The 17,884-nt window shown below is 36.2% G+C and overlaps 1 protein-coding gene across 1 annotated transcript in view; it reads right to left on the bottom strand.

Annotated features, from left to right (window-relative positions):
* LOC124359350 overlaps window positions 1-17,884 on the bottom strand; it is a 109,757-nt gene that overhangs the window by 59,076 nt on the left and 32,797 nt on the right. Inside the window, 1 exon segment of the mRNA XM_046812026.1 lies at window positions 15,038-15,160. Coding sequence (XP_046667982.1) covers window positions 15,038-15,127 — 90 coding nt within the window. The 5' untranslated portion in view covers window positions 15,128-15,160.

The raw sequence follows: 17,884 nt of genomic DNA, 5'->3' as shown, positions 1-17,884 counted from the left end.
GCTAATGAAAGAATCTATCAAAGAGTACGGAGGACTTAAATCTGTCATAAACAAACTATAGACAAGAAACAAAAAGATACTACAGTAATGTATCATTTGTTTTTCTCTTACATTTCGAGAGAGTCTGGTTTTTTTTATAGTTTTAGCTAATGAAAGAATCTATCAAAGAGTATGGAGGACTTAAATCTGTCATAAACAAACTATAGACAAGAAACAAAAAGTTACTACAGTAATGTATCATTTGTTTTTCTCTTACATTTCGAGAGAGTCTGGTTTTTTTTATAGTTTTAGCTAATGAAAGAATCTATCAAAGAGTATGGAGGACTTAAATCTGTCATAAACAAACTATAGACAAGAAACAAAAAGATACTACAGTAATGTATCATTTGTTTTTCTCTTACATTTCGAGAGAGTCTGGTTTTTTATAGTTTTAGCTAATGAAAGAATCTATCAAAGAGTATGGAGGACTTAAATCTGTCATAAACAAACTATAGACAAGAAACAAAAAGATACTACAGTAATGTATCATTTGTTTTTCTCTTACATTTCGAGAGAGTCTGGTTTTTTATAGTTTTAGCTAATGAAAGAATCTATCAAAGAGTATGGAGGACTTAATTAAATCTGTCATAGACAAACTATAGACAAGAAACAAAAAGATACTACAGTAGTGTATCATTTGTTTTTCTCTTACATTTCGAGAGTCTGGTTTTTTTTATAGTTTTAGCTAATGAAAGAATCTATCAAAGAGTATGGAGGACTTAAATCTGTCATAAACAAACTATAGACAAGAAACAAAAAGTTACTACAGTAATGTATCAATTTGTTTTTCTCTTACATTTCGAGAGAGTCTGGTTTTTTTTATAGTTTTAGCTAATGAAAGAATCTATCAAAGAGTATGGAGGACTTAAATCTGTCATAAACAAACTATAGACAAGAAACAAAAAGATACTACAGTAATGTATCATTTGTTTTTCTCTTACATTTCGAGAGAGTCTGGTTTTTTATAGTTTTAGCTAATGAAAGAATCTATCAAAGAGTATGGAGGACTTAAATCTGTCATAAACAAACTATAGACAAGAAACAAAAAGATACTACAGTAATGTATCATTTGTTTTTCTCTTACATTTCGAGAGAGTCTAGTTTTTTTATAGTTTTAGCTAATGAAAGAATCTATCAAAGAGTATGGAGGACTTAATTAAATCTGTCATAGACAAACTATAGACAAGAAACAGAAAAAGATACTACAGTAATGTATCATTTTGTTTTTTCTCATATATTTAGGATCTAATCTTTTGAGTATGCAGTAGAAACTTTATGCTGTCATAGACAAATGGTTTATTTATCTTTGACACAAGTTCACAGTATGATCAAAAGTGCTGGACTGGATTTCACCTCTGTTGTTTCTTAAAACTCCGCGTCAAAGATACGTTCTGGAACATAAGACAACCACATACCACATTCTATGTACCACATACGTGTATGTAAAATATAGACAGTATATTTACCGGTATAACGTATACCTGCAGTATGCCGGATGTCACAACAGTATTCTTTCTTCCAACATTGACTTCTGAACTGTTGAGAATTCTAACATCTATCTAGATTTGTGGATAATTAATGGTAACAAGTTTTTTATGAATTCCTAGTGAAAGGACGACCATCGAGTAATACCTGAAATTAAATTTCATTCCATTGAAACCCATGATATTTCAAAATAGATTTCTGACTCCTTTATCGGAAACAAATAGTGTTAAACGAAAGTTACATTTCTACGAAACCTCATGTTGGAGCAACTTAATTTCTCCATTTCTCCCTTTAATCAAGCAATAACTTCAAAATTAGATACCACACAATGGGGTTCTTCAAAATGTTTTGTCTACCACTAAAAACCCCGATTTTGGAGAAGGGCTTAAGTTTTCACAAACAAAATACTCCTGTTTAGGTCATTTAACATTTGCTGAAGAAAATCTCTTCATCTGCGCTTGATTAATGCTGAATTACACCTGATACAATGGAAGTAAAACCATTAATATAAAGAGTAAATTGGAAATGATTTATTTATATACCCAATCATGTACACTAACGTGTTCTTTACAATCTCATAAATAATGACCGAATAAAATTGATTTTATTCCAATATTAACAAGAAATTTAAAACGTTTGAAAATGTGACAAATCTAAATACTAAAAATTACGTGGAACTCCTTGCTCTTTCTGAGGTACTATTTAAGTGGTTTACTTACTTATTATCCCCAATTTAAGCCCTATTTAAGCCTATTATTCCAAATCCCTATAATTCGGAAAAATTGTTTTAATTGCGAACACTATACACTTAAATCGATAGTAAAACAGCAATAAACACGAGGTATTTTATTATTTACCTCTGTGGTCCATTAAAATAGTTTGACTAAAACCGACCTCCCGCGGAGTCCACCGAATTCCTCACGCTCCCGTAAGAATATTTCTGGCCAGAAATAAACTGAAGAATATTATATTTAGCGTGTTGCAAGCAGCATCTCAGCTTGGACTAAATGATACAGACCGGATAATACAAACTCGGGCCACCTAGCGAGCGGATAATGGGGGTCCCAGCTGTGCCATTAGTCGCGTGGCGCGCTCGCACATCTTCGGGGAAAAAAGGAGAAGAGTTATTGGGCGGTAATTAGCGGGATGGTTTGAATAAACATGGCCGCACGAACGCGTTACTTGGTCTCGGGCCGCACGCGCTACACCCGCCACCCCTAACAATCCTTGTTCTTGTAGTCAGAGCTACAAACAAAAACACTGAATTGTTTCAGTAACATTACAGTACAATAGTATTAATAATCAAGATTCGTGATTTTAAAGATTTCAGAAATCTGTTGAATCTACAGCTACAATTTTATCTTATAATATATGAATCCTAATTGTACCATAACCTTGTTTGTTATCCAAGTTGGTAGCCTTGAGATTTGTATGATCAATGAAAGTTTTAACTTTAACTTAGTCTGATGATTTATCGGCTCAGAACGTACAAAGCTCAAACCCCGTTTAATCCGTCTGTTTTCAGTTTCCATATCATACGGTAAATACATTATTGTCTCTAACTTTACGACCAATTAACAAATACAGAACACAGTGATGGTAATTGCCAAACTTGAATTTCGTTTCTTAGAGATATCACGAGTCTCGCACATAATAGACAATATTCAAGATCCAGATATTGTAAATATAGAAAACACTCGAACCGACTCGATAATATTGTACCATGCGTGTCAGACGAGTTGTTTTACAAGGCAAACATTAAAAAAAGATCCAAAAATTAGGTTAGGTTAAATGAATTTAAATAACAGTGCATGTTACAAAACCATAGGAAAAGAAAGGAAAGAGCCCAATGGAGAAAATAATTCTTTAGTCAAATGAAATACTACTAAAAATTACTTACTTACTATTCATTACTTAATTATTTTGCGGAATGTTCACAGATAGTGCAAAAATGTAATTCTTCCGCTTCGTAGCATATGGCTTACATATTTATCCATGTCTTAACCGAAACTTAACAGAAAGGAAATTTCGTTACCTTCAAACTGTTAGTAACAGAATTGCTTCTTCATAGCCACTTAGTCAATTATCATGGGTTATCGATTGACGCCTGGAATTCCCAATCCACACGAAATAATTTAAGTAGGCTATAACAATTATTATACGTACTCATACGATAAAACTTAGTGTTTAGTGATTAAATAACTGTACACCGTACTTCCTATTAGATACAGGACAATGTGTAATATCCTCGGGTGACGGTCCAAGTTTCTCCGTGACTCAGCCTTTGTCTGACCCATTGTGAGCCGTCCGCCGCATAACCACGAACAAAAACTCTCACAAAAGGCTGCGTCATCGGATGGGGCATAAAATTAACCGCAAAATTAATCTCAACACGTTTACGACATAAAAATCAGATTGGCTTCAACAAGAATGGGTGCATGGCGAGGACATAACCTGTTGTTCTGCCCGCCAGGTGTCGTTCATGGTCTACCGCACTATGGATGGCGAGGGGCTCGGATCTGGCGCAGACGACCTGTTGCCTCATCTGCTGCAGTGCATGCATATGCATCGGCAAAACAGCGAGCCAAGCGAGCGAGAGGTGTGCATTTGTGGCTTCTGGCGCACACTTCTGCGGCTTCTTTCTTGTAACCGCTTTTTTCATCACTCTCACACTCCGTTCTATCTGACAACTGCAGTTCGGGCGTCAAACCTCGAGATTGGGCCCTTAAAATTTATACCACATTGTAACAAAGAAGCGAAAGTTTTGAACATTTACCTGTGTAATTTAGTAACAAGTTTTGATTTTGCTATTGCTAACAATTTTTGTGTGAACTATGTAACCTAGTTCTTTGACAACTATGCGTTATCTGACGTCAGAAATTATCAAGCAATCATAAACAAAGAATAAACTAACGATTCCTTTGTACAGTTGTACAGGATAATACCAGATGCAATATAATTAATAAAACTCCTCAAGGCAAAATTATTTTAAAACACTTGTCACTAACTCGACCTATATGTACTACAGCTTCAAGCTATCGACAAATAGTTCTCCTGACTTGAGTAAAAATAGTATACAGATTTCTTTAAGATTACAAAATGAGATTACTTTGCAACCTAGTTTTATGACTCATCCTAATTAATCTCATTTATGTTGTCTTCTTTACCAGAATAATAATAGTTTGATCATTGAACCCAATGCGTTTGATATTTTCACTTAAAATAATCAATCATGCTTCAAACCTTTTGGCATTGGCTCTTCACTTTGGATTGATCTTGTGTATCATTTTGAGTAATACTCGATAGAAATACTGCGATGAATATTGTCTGCATCATTGATGTTTTTGTAACATTGTTCAACCCAATGTCAAAACGAGCCTTACACTTCGTCCACCTAACCAAATGGGCATTCCAAGGGCAGCTTCCGGCAAATTTCGAAATGGCTGGCAACTCCACTGGTGGATGTGATAGTTTACGGCGGCATAAAATCTTGCGCAGTGGCACTACAAGTGGCGGTAAGACAGTCGAGCAGCCTTCACTGATAATCGGACACTAGAGGAGGTTGGCAAGTCACAAGTAGCATGGCAGCCTTGGCATAGTTGCGTCGTTGAATGACGGGAGTGCTAGAGGAATGCGGATAATAGCACTGGTATGCTACACATCTGACAAGTGGGTCATTTGAATACATTGTTATGGAACGACTTAATGAAACTGACAAGGTAACAACACAGCAACACAGAAGGATCAACTGTATAATACATTCTTGTTGTTGTTTTTCTGATTTAGAGACCATAGACTTGCGTGATACGTAGTAAATGGGGCGATATAACGTAAGATTTGTGAGAAAAATAATAGCTTCTTCTATTTATATCCCCGGCTGGTTTAACTGTTTATTTGTAGGTAAATAATAGTCACAACTTCACGAAAATCAATAGACTCATTTGTGTAAGGAAAGCCTCATTATACTCATACAATTATAAAAATACAAGTTTTTTATTGCTTTGAGCTAGTTGCACCACAATCAAGTACCAATCTAAATAATTCTTACTCAAAAATGAATGGTTTACAAATTCAGGTGCTCGCTGATAGAACTATTTTCTTCTGCTCGTAAAGTAACATGAAACCAGAACTCCCAAATTTCTTCCCATGACACAGAGCACTATTACAAAATTCTTTCCGCTGAAATCAATAGGTTCTTCTTCCACCATAATCTGTTTTCCTTTCAACTAATTGTATTTCTACTTTCTCGACTGTTCAGCGAAATCATTTCTTCAGCCGTGACTTCTACAGGACTACAGCGGGGCAGTAATTGGCTGTGACGCCCTGATCTCCTGATCTGTTGGACCGCAGCTCAATAACGAAAGCGGCCCCGGCGCCGTCCCCTGCGGTCGGAGGATGATCGAGCGAGCTACCGGCTCGACGTGGTGACAGCACCCGGCGCCCGGGAAAGTACCGACGGCCGGGCTAACAGTTTCACATCATTACGCCAACACGGCCCCCAATTACTAAGTCGTATTGTTCTTCTGAGCCCCACTTTTGGCGGGAAACAGGTCAACCGCTCCCCGCGTAAAAGCATTACAAGAAAAGTTGTCCATGTTGATCGGTGAAATGTTCATTCGGAAGTCCAGCGCTTTTATCGTGAGTTACACGATTTTTTAACAGCCATGTTTTCTCCTTGTAACCTTCCTCCACCATTCACCTCAGAGCGAGTGTGAGGTGGAGAGTTCTGATAAATGAATATCTGATGTTGCTGCTAATAAACACGTTTATTCATCTAAATGATGAATGGGTTTGCCGCTACCTCTGATTTGATCCCAAGATAAATCTAATGTACCTTGTTTGTTTCACCAGAGGTATATAGTCTAGCTATCGGAAGCCAATTTGCAATTTATAAGCACACAGCCTGTTGTTTCTTGAAATCGAAATATCTCCCACGAATAGAAATCGAACGTCAGTCTCCCAGTTTTGGTGGAGATTATTATTAGCGTCAAACAACTAGATAAACATACTGAGTCACAAGTTTTCGCCAAATAATCGTTCTGTTTATGTTTACCTGACGACTATTAAACTTGATTTTCTGACTGATTGTTGGTTTTTAGCGTATCAGGCTAAAAATGTAGCATTTCAGGAAAAAATTTCATTTGACATTTTTAACCCTTTTGAACCCTTCAATTTTGCCATCCAAAATAACTAGCATGGTAGACAATCGATTTCTTTCCTACACGGAACATTTGTACCGTTATCAAGAAAACCGGTTTGTGTTTACAATCCAAATTGACACTCGGCTCCTGGAACATTGAAACAGAACCAAAAGATAAGAGTTTAATAAATAAAACATACTGCATTACACATTTAAATGTACATATTGTTCTAAAAATTTGACACTGGTGATTAGCTAGTTTTCTTGTATCGTTACATTTTTACATTTTGGAACTTTTGTGTGAACAATTTATAAGCTTGTATTCAAATTGTGTCCTTGTGAAGGAAGAGAATATAATATTTTTGATAATGTTTATCAAATGAGAATAAGAAGAAAGAAATGCTGCACGTCGCAAATCGAAAACAGTTCTATTGTCATGCAATCCCGACAAGAGGACAGGAACAGGGCGCAGTCTCTGGGCCGGGCTTTGTTTGGTCGATTGCCGTTCGCTGTGGGAGTGAGGTTATTTATGTGCCATTATACCCTACTTGTCGCACGTATCGTGTCCTCTGGCCTGCTGGCTGGATATCTCGCCAACTTCGCTCGTTGCTCGTTACTCGCCCATTCACCGGACGTCGTTAGTCGTTACCGCTCAAGTTGTGATGATCTCTTCATCTGACCACAACGAGACTCTGCGGGTGGGCGGGGCTATACATCATCTTGGTATTAGCTAATCACCAATCAGACCTGGGGCTGCTGGGTACTCCATCCGTCTTACGTCTCACTGCCGTATTACGTTGGCAAACCGAAATCGGATCAGATGTGTTTTTAGGCACAACGATCTTCGAATAAAGAGATCCGATTAAACTGTTTTATAATATGTTTTAATTCAAAATCAAACTATACATTGAACTTGGTAGCTAAGAGGAACCTTGAGTTATGGCTGCTTAATACATTTTCAAAATTTATACAGATTTAATTCACATAATTTGCACCTCACCTTAAATCAGAATCGTATAAGGATAAATTCTTTAAAAATTAAATTATTTTCAGTTATATTTCTTATTAAATACCTATAGATATGTTGTTTCTTCACCCGTTTGGAGTAGTCTTGAGTAATACCAAGGTATATACTATAAGGGGATATGCCATATCTGGTTTTAAGGTAATTAATAAAGTAACTACATTATGTTTCACCTACGTACAATACATTTTTATCTAAATTACCAAAAACTATTTCCAATAACTCTTTAAATCAGGTATCACTGATATCAGTAACTTGTTAATTTAGAAATGTCTATTTATATTCCACACCAATGTGATACGCAGTTAATACAACAACAAATGTTACCCTAAGTAAAGGAAGAGATTAAATATTTCGGGAGCTTATTCACTGAACAATGCCGTCAATACTACATACAACATAGTGCCGTCAATACTACATACAACATAGTGCCGTCAATACTACATACAACATAGTGCCGTCAATACTACATACAACATAGTGCCGTCAATACTACATACAACATAGTGCCGTCAATACTACATACAACATAGTGCCGTCAATACTACATACAACATAGTGCCGTCAATACTACATACAACATAGTGCCGTCAATACTACATACAACATAGTGCCGTCAATCTATATACAGGGTGATTCAAAACTAAACGGCAATCTCTCGGGAGCTTATTTTATAGCTGAAAACAAGTAAAAAAAGTTCATATAACCATATGCCCGGAAACGCTTCGTTAGCGAGTTACGCTAGCGAAAGATTTCGCCCGGATTTCAGAACCCTTGGTGAAGTCAGGCCGTATAAAAATGGTAGAGGTAGTTACAAAAATACAAATACGATTGTTTTTTATATTTTTATATCTGACAAATTTATTAAAATTCGTCCCAGAGCTGTAAATGCAATACTTTCAGAGATATCTTACGTAAAACACAAGAATTGGTGCAAAGAAATAACACATTTTTGTGTTTAACGTAAGATTACTTCCATAAATGTTAAATAAAGGTCATTTTTTTCTTAAACAGATTTGTAGAACATTTAATTCTGAAAAGATTCATTGTGAATTACTTAGGAAAAAAATTAATAATAGGTATTGAAATTTAGCTTTATTTAAAAATAAAACAGACGCACAAAAAATGCATATTCTTATCTGCATAAAATATTAACTAATGTTTAGGTTGTGTGAGTAACAGCTGATCATTTATTCAACACTTTTTATCGTCATATTTTCTTTGCAAAGGTTGGCAATATCTGCTGATCAACAATTAAGTTCATGAAAGTAATATTTGAATAACCTTTATGGAGGTTTTTGTATTGTGGCGTGTGAAGATTGTATTTTGTGAGATCCTGTGATTATTTGGAAATATTTTATACAAGTGTATAAAAATATTGTATTAAATATTTTTATAAAAGTGTATGTAATTATCTTAGTAAAATAATGGCAGATAATGTAAATGGTATGTATTCGTTTGAAGAGTATACGGACATGATACTGATTTACGGCAAAGTTAACAAGAATGGTTTAGCTGCAGTTCAGGAATATCGTGATACTTTTCCACATCGAAGAAACACCTGATCGCAAAACATTTGAAGCTGTGGAGAGACGACTTAGAGAAAACTGGTAGCTTTAAACCGAAGCGAATAGATACTGGTCGTCAACGTAGCGCAAGGAAACTATAATAATGAACAAGCAATAATAAATGCTGTAGAATTATCACCAACCACAAGCACCAGACGATTATCACGTCAGTTAAATATTTGCCAGTCAAGCGTATGGCGGGACACTTCATGAAGCACAGTTGTACTCATTCCATATAACACGTGTTCAAGACTTATTACTGCAAGATCTTAATAAACGGAAGTTGTTCTGCCGCTGGTTAAGAAGAAATTGTTTACGACATCAGTATTTTCTTCGGCGTATTCTCGTTACTGATGAATCCTGTTTTACTAGAAATGGAATTGTAAATTTTCGTAATACCCATACTTGGGCGTACGACAACCCACATGAAACTGCGACGAGGCATTTTCAACATACATTTTTCAGTCAATGTATGGCTTGGTGTTCTGGGTGATAATTTGATTGGTCCATTTTTCCTCCCTAATCGACTTAATGGAGTAGCGTACTTAAATTTTTTAAGAACAAACCTGCCTACCCTCTTGGAAGATATTCCTGTTCAAAACAGAATAAATGCATGGTTTATGCACGACGAAGCACCTCCACATTTTTCTAATGATGTGAAAAACTATTTAAATGATACATACGGTAGGACAATGGATTGGTCGAAATGGACCAGTAAAATGGCCACCATGTTCTCCTGACCTCACGCCAGCAGACTTTTTCTTATGGGGTTGGATTGAAGTCAATTGTTTATTCAAAACGGATTAACACCATAGAGGAGTGAGTTACGTAATCGCATTACAGAGGCGGCAGAAACTATCTAGAATGCTCCAAACGTTATGAAACGCGCTAGAAAAGAGTGGATTCGTCGTGCGAAAAACGTGCATTGCTAACAACGGAGGACACTTTGAGCAACTATTATAGGTGATTATTACAGTTTTATAAAGGTAAATACATTTTATGTTAATGTTCAGTCTAGAATAAATGATCAGCTGTTACTCACAACCTAAACATTAGTTAATATTTTATGCAGATAAGAATATGCATTTTTGTGCGTCTGTTTTATTTTTAAATAAAGCTAAATTTCAATACCTATTATTAATTTTTTTCCTAAGTAAATTCACATGAATCTTTTCAGAATTAAATGTTTCTACAAATCTGTTTAAGAAAAAATGACCTTTATTTAACATTTATGGAAGTAATCTTACGTTAAACACAAAAAATGTGTTATTTCTTTGCACCAATTCTTGTGTTTTACGTAAGATATCTCTGAATGAAAGTATTGCATTTACAGCTCTGGGACGAATTTTTAATAAATTTGTCAGATATAAAAATATAAAAAAACAATCGTATTTGTATTTTTGTAACTACCTCTACCATTTTTATACGGCCTGACTTCACCAAGGGTTCTGAAATCCGGGCGAAATCTTTCGCTAGGCGTAACTCGCTAACGAAGCGTTTCCGGGCATATGGTTATATGAACTTTTTTTACTTGTTTTCAGCTATAAAATAAGCTCCCGAGAGATTGCCGTTTAGTTTTGAATCACCCTGTATATAAAAGAAAGTCGTGTTAGTTACACTATTTATAAGTCAAGAACGGCTGATCCGATTTGGCTGAAAATTGGTAGGGAGGTAGCTAAGAACTGGGAAAAACACATAGGATACTTTTTATCCCGTTCCCGATTCAGGATTCCGCCCCACTGGTCTCTAAAAGTTACGGAAATACCCGTAATAAATGCATTACAGCAAACATATGTTATTAAGTGAAAGGGCCTGTTCAAATTGAATCAGCTGTTCTTTGTAAACATATATAATGCAACAAAAGAAATATATGTTTATATCATTTAATTACCATTTTAAATTTCTTTACATTTATAGTTTTAAAGCATAGAGTAAGCTTAAGAGAAACAGCAAATTTTGTTTCAACTGTTTCTGCAATTACTGTTAAGCATAGACTTTACTATCCAGATAATACAAATCAAATTTTAATTTTTTACAATTCAAAGCAGTTATCTCTGCATCTCCAAGTCAGATACGTACATTATTTGCTATCATCATTTCGACATGCTTTCCATCGAACCCATCTAACCTGTGGCACAAATACAAGGATAATATGGCAGAAGATATTTTACATCAAATTCGTGTCAGTTCAATAAATTACGATCTTGAAATGAATGAGGAGATACATAATCGGGCCTTGCTCTTGATCGAAGACATGAGTTATCTCATGTGTGGTAGTTTATTAGTCAGGTTATGAATGCCAGCGCCAAATCGTAAAATGAATGACGCATTTAATCGAGAATTGGAATGGGAACGTGAATATGATCACCAGGAATTAGATTTAGTAGTTCAAACAAATGTGCCCCTGATGAACCCCCAACAAAAGGAAGTTTATGATACATTAATGAAGGCAATTGATGATGGAAACGGTGGTTTATATTTACATGGTGGAACTAGTAAGACATTCCTCATGTCAGTAGTTTTAGCCACTGTTCGTGCAAGATCCAACATTGCAGTTTCAGTTGCTTCTTCTGGAATAGCAGCCACATTGCTAGAAGGATGTCGTACGGCACATTCTGCATTAAAATTGCCGTTAAATCTTCAATATATTGAAGAACCAACGTGCAACATTACAAAGCGCTCCGCTATGGCGAAAGTTTTACCAGAATCGAAGATCATCATCTGGGACGAATGCACAATAGCGCATAAACGTGCATTGGAAGCAGTTAACCTAACATTGCAAGATCTACGTAATGACTCAAAATGTTTTGGAGGCGCAACTATTTTACTGTCTGGCGATTTCCGCCAAACATTGCCAGTAATTCCCAGATCGACTGCTGCCGACAAAATAAACGCTTGCCTCAAATCATCGAATCTATGGCGCTATGTTAGGAAACTTCAGCTGACAACAAACATGAGAGTTGCATTGCTGAACGATACATCTGCTGAAGATTTCTCTGAGTAATTGTTAACTATCGGTAATGGTCGAGTACCTGTCGACGAATCGAGCGGATTGATTTCATTTCCTCGGAATATCTGTAACTTTGTCTCATCGAAAGACGAACTCATTAACAAAGTATTCCCAAACATCGTTACTAACCTCAAAAATAATGAATGATTGAATGAGCGATCAATTTTGGCAGCTAAGAATAAAGATGTAGATGACTTAAACTACATAATTCAGAATGAGATCATTGGTACACTGCATTCTTTCAAATCTGTTGACTGTGTAACAAATAAAGATGATGCCACCAACTATCCAATTGAATGTTTAAACTCCTTGGATGTACCTGGCACAATTTACAACTAAATATTGGTTCTGTAGTAATCATGCTACCAACCAAAACAGTGCAACGGAACAAGTTTGGTGGTAAGTAAATTGATGAACAATTTGATTTACACCACAATACTCAAAGGTGAGGAAATTCTCATTCCGAGGATCCCGATGATCCCACCCGACATGCCATTTGAGTTTAAACGGTTTCAATTTCCGATCCGCCATGACTGTAAATAAGTCACAAGGCCAATCGTTGAAAGTTTGTGGTCTTAATCTCAAACATCCATGTTTTTCCCATGGCCAATTAAATGTGGCATGTCCACGGGTCGGAAGACCATCCGCGTTATTTGTTTTCGCGCCTAATAAAAAAACAAAAAAATTAGTTTATCACAAGGTGCTACAATAAATGGCAAATAAAGAATCATTGAATAATTATATTTTTTTATTTACAATTATCCTAATTTAAAAAGTAAAAAATGTGATCATGTGATATTGCCTTTAAGGCGGGACAAAGTTCGCCGGGTCAGCTAGTACTACATACAACATAGTGCCGTCAATACTACATACAACATAGTGCCGTCAATACTACATACAACATAGTGCCGTCAATACTACATACAACATAGTGCCGTCAATACTACATACAACATAGTGCCGTCAATACTACGTACAACATAGTGCCGTGTTGACACACATCAACCTCCAGAAACGAAAGCTCTAAAAAAGCCAAAAGTGATGCTAACGAAAATAAACACGTATGCAAACAAGGGCCACGGCCTGGTGCTTGTGTTGACAGAACGGCACGATCGTGCCGACACATAAACAAACACTTGTAGCGGTGGACATCGGCCGGTAAACAATGGTAGTGGTGGTGAGCATACTGAGCAGATCTGGGGGACAATGGAGGCCATCAGAAGCCCGGGCACAGCATCAGGCCCGTGAGAGGACTACGACTCCGTGTCAAACACGGCCATGTGAACACCACTGACATTACAATCCTGGCCGGCGACTTCCTGGGCATACTAAATATCAAAACCACTTTGGGCGTTTCGCAAATTCCTGACGGTCACTCCAATTCTACAAAAACTGCAAAGTCCTCATGTAGTTAGTTCCGTCATGGATCTGTTGGCGGCTAAAATAACTCCCAGATCGTGAACATAATGTTACTTTTAGTCTGTCTAAGTATCGTTTCTCTTTAACAGAATCTTGATTCTTCTTTATACATGAACATTGATGTTGCATGAATCGCAAATCATACGACATATCAAACTACAAACGCAAAAGAAAGGTTGTGTTGAAGGTTTTCCTTGCTTGTTCTCTACGTCCCAAAACAACTTAAAATCGCAGTACTCTCTACTTTTTTAAATAGACGTTCTTAACTTACCACGGTATAAAACAATTGGACAACAGTAATACCCAACGATTGCGGAATGATTGTTTGGCGCAAAGCACATTGTGGCTTGTAGGTACAAGAATGTCATTATATTTATATAGAAACATATTATAGAAACATTCTAGAAACAATAACAGTATTTCAAACAAGTGAAATCTACTGCAAAACAGTAGAAATTAAAACTTAAGATAAGATCAAAATGATCAAAATAGAAGCAAAATTGTTGATTACTTCAGAGAACTTTATTATAATCATGTTGCAATATCTATAAACTAATTCCACGCCTTTGTGTTAGGGTCCAATAAACCTCTACCGTACTGGCTTGAAAAGTGACAAGACCACCGTCTTCACGCAAGAATAGAACTCTCTGATATGCTCCATTGCCATTTCACTTGTCTCAAGATATTTTCAGTTTAACACATATTAAAGTTCAGATGCCAACATTGGCAAAATTACTATTATTTTGCAATTAGTTAATGCAATTATTGTTTTAGCAAAGATTTTAATGTCTGCAATCCTTGTATACCGGACTTATACCGGACACATTAGTGGTATAATCGTGTTTTACCAAAATTCCACATCACGTGGTATAGTATTTCTTTCATTTGGTAGATACGAGATAAACTATAGTGAAAAACATGAAAGAGCACAAAATCAATCAATAGTTGTTAAAGCATACGCCGCTAGTGCAGCGTGTCTTTCAACTATCTTAAAATGTTATCTCATTATCTTTAGAAGTTCATAGTCTATGTTATAGTGAGTAACATTTGTACGGAAAATTTTAACACCATGATAAATTCCATGCTCCTCAGCATATAAATTAATCAATTTAAATTTGCGATGTAATATGTTATAGGTTAGATGTTGTGAACTTACAATATGTTTTGGTACAACTTTGTCCTTTCCAATACTTAGTTACTGGAAACAGACAGCGAAATTTCTATGAATTCTCTCTAGAGAATTAAAATTTAATTCTTGCTACTCTGCAGATTACTGAAGTGTCCTTATCCTAAGAGCGAATACTAGCGGGCCATGGCCGTAGCCCACTGATGTATAGAGTCAATGGACCTACTTGCACAGCACTGTTGAGAAAGCAGTTGTTCTGTCCGGGTCCATTGAGTAATCCTTTGGTGAAAGCCACTGAGTCTCTGGAGGGAGACATTTCGGCGGGAACCGTCTTACTTCATCTTCTAGCCTGAAACATAACACAACTTCATTACATACAGTGTGACGCACAAGAACAGTTTACTCAGGAATTCTTTTGTCCGAAAACTTTTAGTATTCGCCTAATCCAAAGTATTTTTTAGCACAGTGAGTTGAGTGGAACATTTATCTTCTCCATCATTTAACGAAGAATCGATCATCAACTTTTGTGAAGAAAAGTACTTATTCGAAATATCGCCCAATCAGTTTTCTTCCATACATTGATCACATCCATAATTTGTTTCCGTATTTATAACGCAGGGTAAATTTACTATAACGAGTTAATAAGATTTCTTTTCCTGCATTGGATCTGTCTATTATGATATGAGCAAGTATTTAATAGTGGGGTGTAGTGACAGACTTCTCTTGTACATACTAAATCTACAACATATTAACTATAAAAATTATAAAGATATGTAAACAAATTAGTTGTTTTGTCCAGTAATGTTACATGCTACCCTTAAACCTTGTCTATGAAAAATGTATTCTGGATGAAAGTTACGTATACTTCAGTAAAGCACGGACCAAATGAAATGTGTAAAGGAAATGTTAGTTTTAGACGAAAAACTTATTAATCTTTGATCGGTGAACTGTAGGATAGAATGGATTTAAAAAATTTTAATTTGATCACCTTGTACTCTATAAAAATTACTATTATTTTCAGGTAATTTACTACTAGCAAACAATTCTTATACAGAGGTGGATAAACAAGATCTGAATGCGTTTATAGGTACTGAATTCAGAAAATCCAAGATAGAACATGATCAATTCGAAGCGCCCCTAGGATCACGAGACCATTAATCAGACGGTTATTCCGGATCCTGGCGGCACGACCTGAGGTGGACGAGATGCTGAGGTTAGAGTGGCTGAGCCGACACTCGTGAGCGTGCCCAGTGGCCATTAGCTTCCGTCAGTGATTAGTGATTAGTGATTAGCAGTCTCTCTCGTTGGGCTTTGTCTGTCCCCGGCTTCGTCACTGGATTGGCTTTTAACAACCGTTCCAGTGCCATTGGTCTACTTCTACAAGGCCTCTCATTATTGTTCTCGGAACAGACGTGAGGAATTTCTGTAATATTGTTACTTCACTTCATCATTTTCCAATCCACGACGATTTTGATTCGTGATTATGTTTAGAAGGAGAATAAATTGATCACAAGTCATTCAATTCCGACAAAGAGGCTCATAGACATTCACAATGTTTTGATCTCTTGAAGACTACAGAGTGACGGTTAATTTAAACAAAAGCATACATGCCTTGAGGACTTTATAAATTTAATTAAGATATACAGTTAGCTCTGTGACCAGAGAAAGTTCCATTCTGACATACATTTAATGTCTCCTGAGGAAGATATATAAATGAATATATAGCCAGCCGATTGCTCAGAAGGAGATTCACTCTGCCAGAAATTTCATTCATATTCCTCATATAAATGTCATGTAAATTTCAGACATATAAATGAGTTGCATAGTCGGTCACCGTTAAAGAAATCGTATTTCCATTCATGAGAAAGATCAAAGGACCTCACACCCTTTGGAAAGTTTTGAAGAAAAGTACCACACAGGAATGTTACTTCCAAGATGATTTTGAAATATCCAACTCCTCATCCATAAGAGGCAATGAAATGAGCAAACGCGTTAATGGTTCAAAACGTAAGGCGTTTCAGGTAAATCGCAGTGGAATGCCAGCATAAATTTTGAATAGCTTTAGCCATTATTCTCTTCTGAAATATCCCAATCAACGATAATCGATTACTCTAATATGAACTTCCCATTCTACCCAACTCTCCAACAACTACTTATAAAACCCAAATTAGGCGTATGTAGAATATATTTTACATGACTAGGCAGTTTAGCAAGTTTTAATTGCGTTATAAATGTTTCAACCAAATTACATTAATCTTACATATTTATTATGATATACAACAAACCCTGTTTATATTTAAGTTGATTACGGATTCTTTGTGGGTCCATCTCACTGAGACGTAAGAGCACATTTGAGTTATGGGAAGACGTACATACACTACTCACTCGAATTTGCCAACCACTCGATAATGAAAGACACTGTTCAGCTAATGAGACATAAAAGCCTAATAGAATAGTGTCGTGTAATTGCGCTGATAGAAGTATGGGCAGTAATAAATATTTCACGTAACGCATTCCGCACATCCTTGCAACTTCTATGATAAGCAGTAACTGTTATACGACTACTGATCACATTTCCTATCAGAAGACCTGCAGTAACAGCCACTCCGAAAGCTTATTACTAGCCACTTCACCGACGGGTTTGTAAATCCGTGAAATTACAGTTACCAGCATTTAGTATCTTGGGATCTACCGCTCTGCGACAGACAGACCTTGGGTAATAATTCCTTTAGTCATAACTGGAGTCTGTTTTTTGCGATTCCCCATTCTGTACAAGAAATCACTGCTATCCCACTGTGCACGATTTCTCGAGTTGTTCTAAGAGTAATAATACATGAAAATACAGAGCACCCTTTCAGAATCTAATGTACAAATCGCAACAAGAACGTGAGTTACTATGTAGGTATAGAGTAAGATTTACAGATAAAGTTCATTATTTTATTGTTACGAAACATTGGGCCATATACGAATTGGGTCATGAAACTCAATAACAGCTGAAAACTAAGAACGTTATGACTTTTTGAGCTTTTTTACAACAAATAATTAACAGCACTTTGGTTACTTTCGTGATGTC

The sequence above is a fragment of the Homalodisca vitripennis genome, chromosome 4 (genome assembly GCF_021130785.1).
Source record: "Homalodisca vitripennis isolate AUS2020 chromosome 4, UT_GWSS_2.1, whole genome shotgun sequence".
Classification (NCBI taxonomy): domain Eukaryota; kingdom Metazoa; phylum Arthropoda; class Insecta; order Hemiptera; family Cicadellidae; genus Homalodisca; species Homalodisca vitripennis.
The sequence above is the reverse complement of the archived record's forward strand: the minus strand, read 5'-3'. Positions and strand labels throughout refer to the sequence as shown.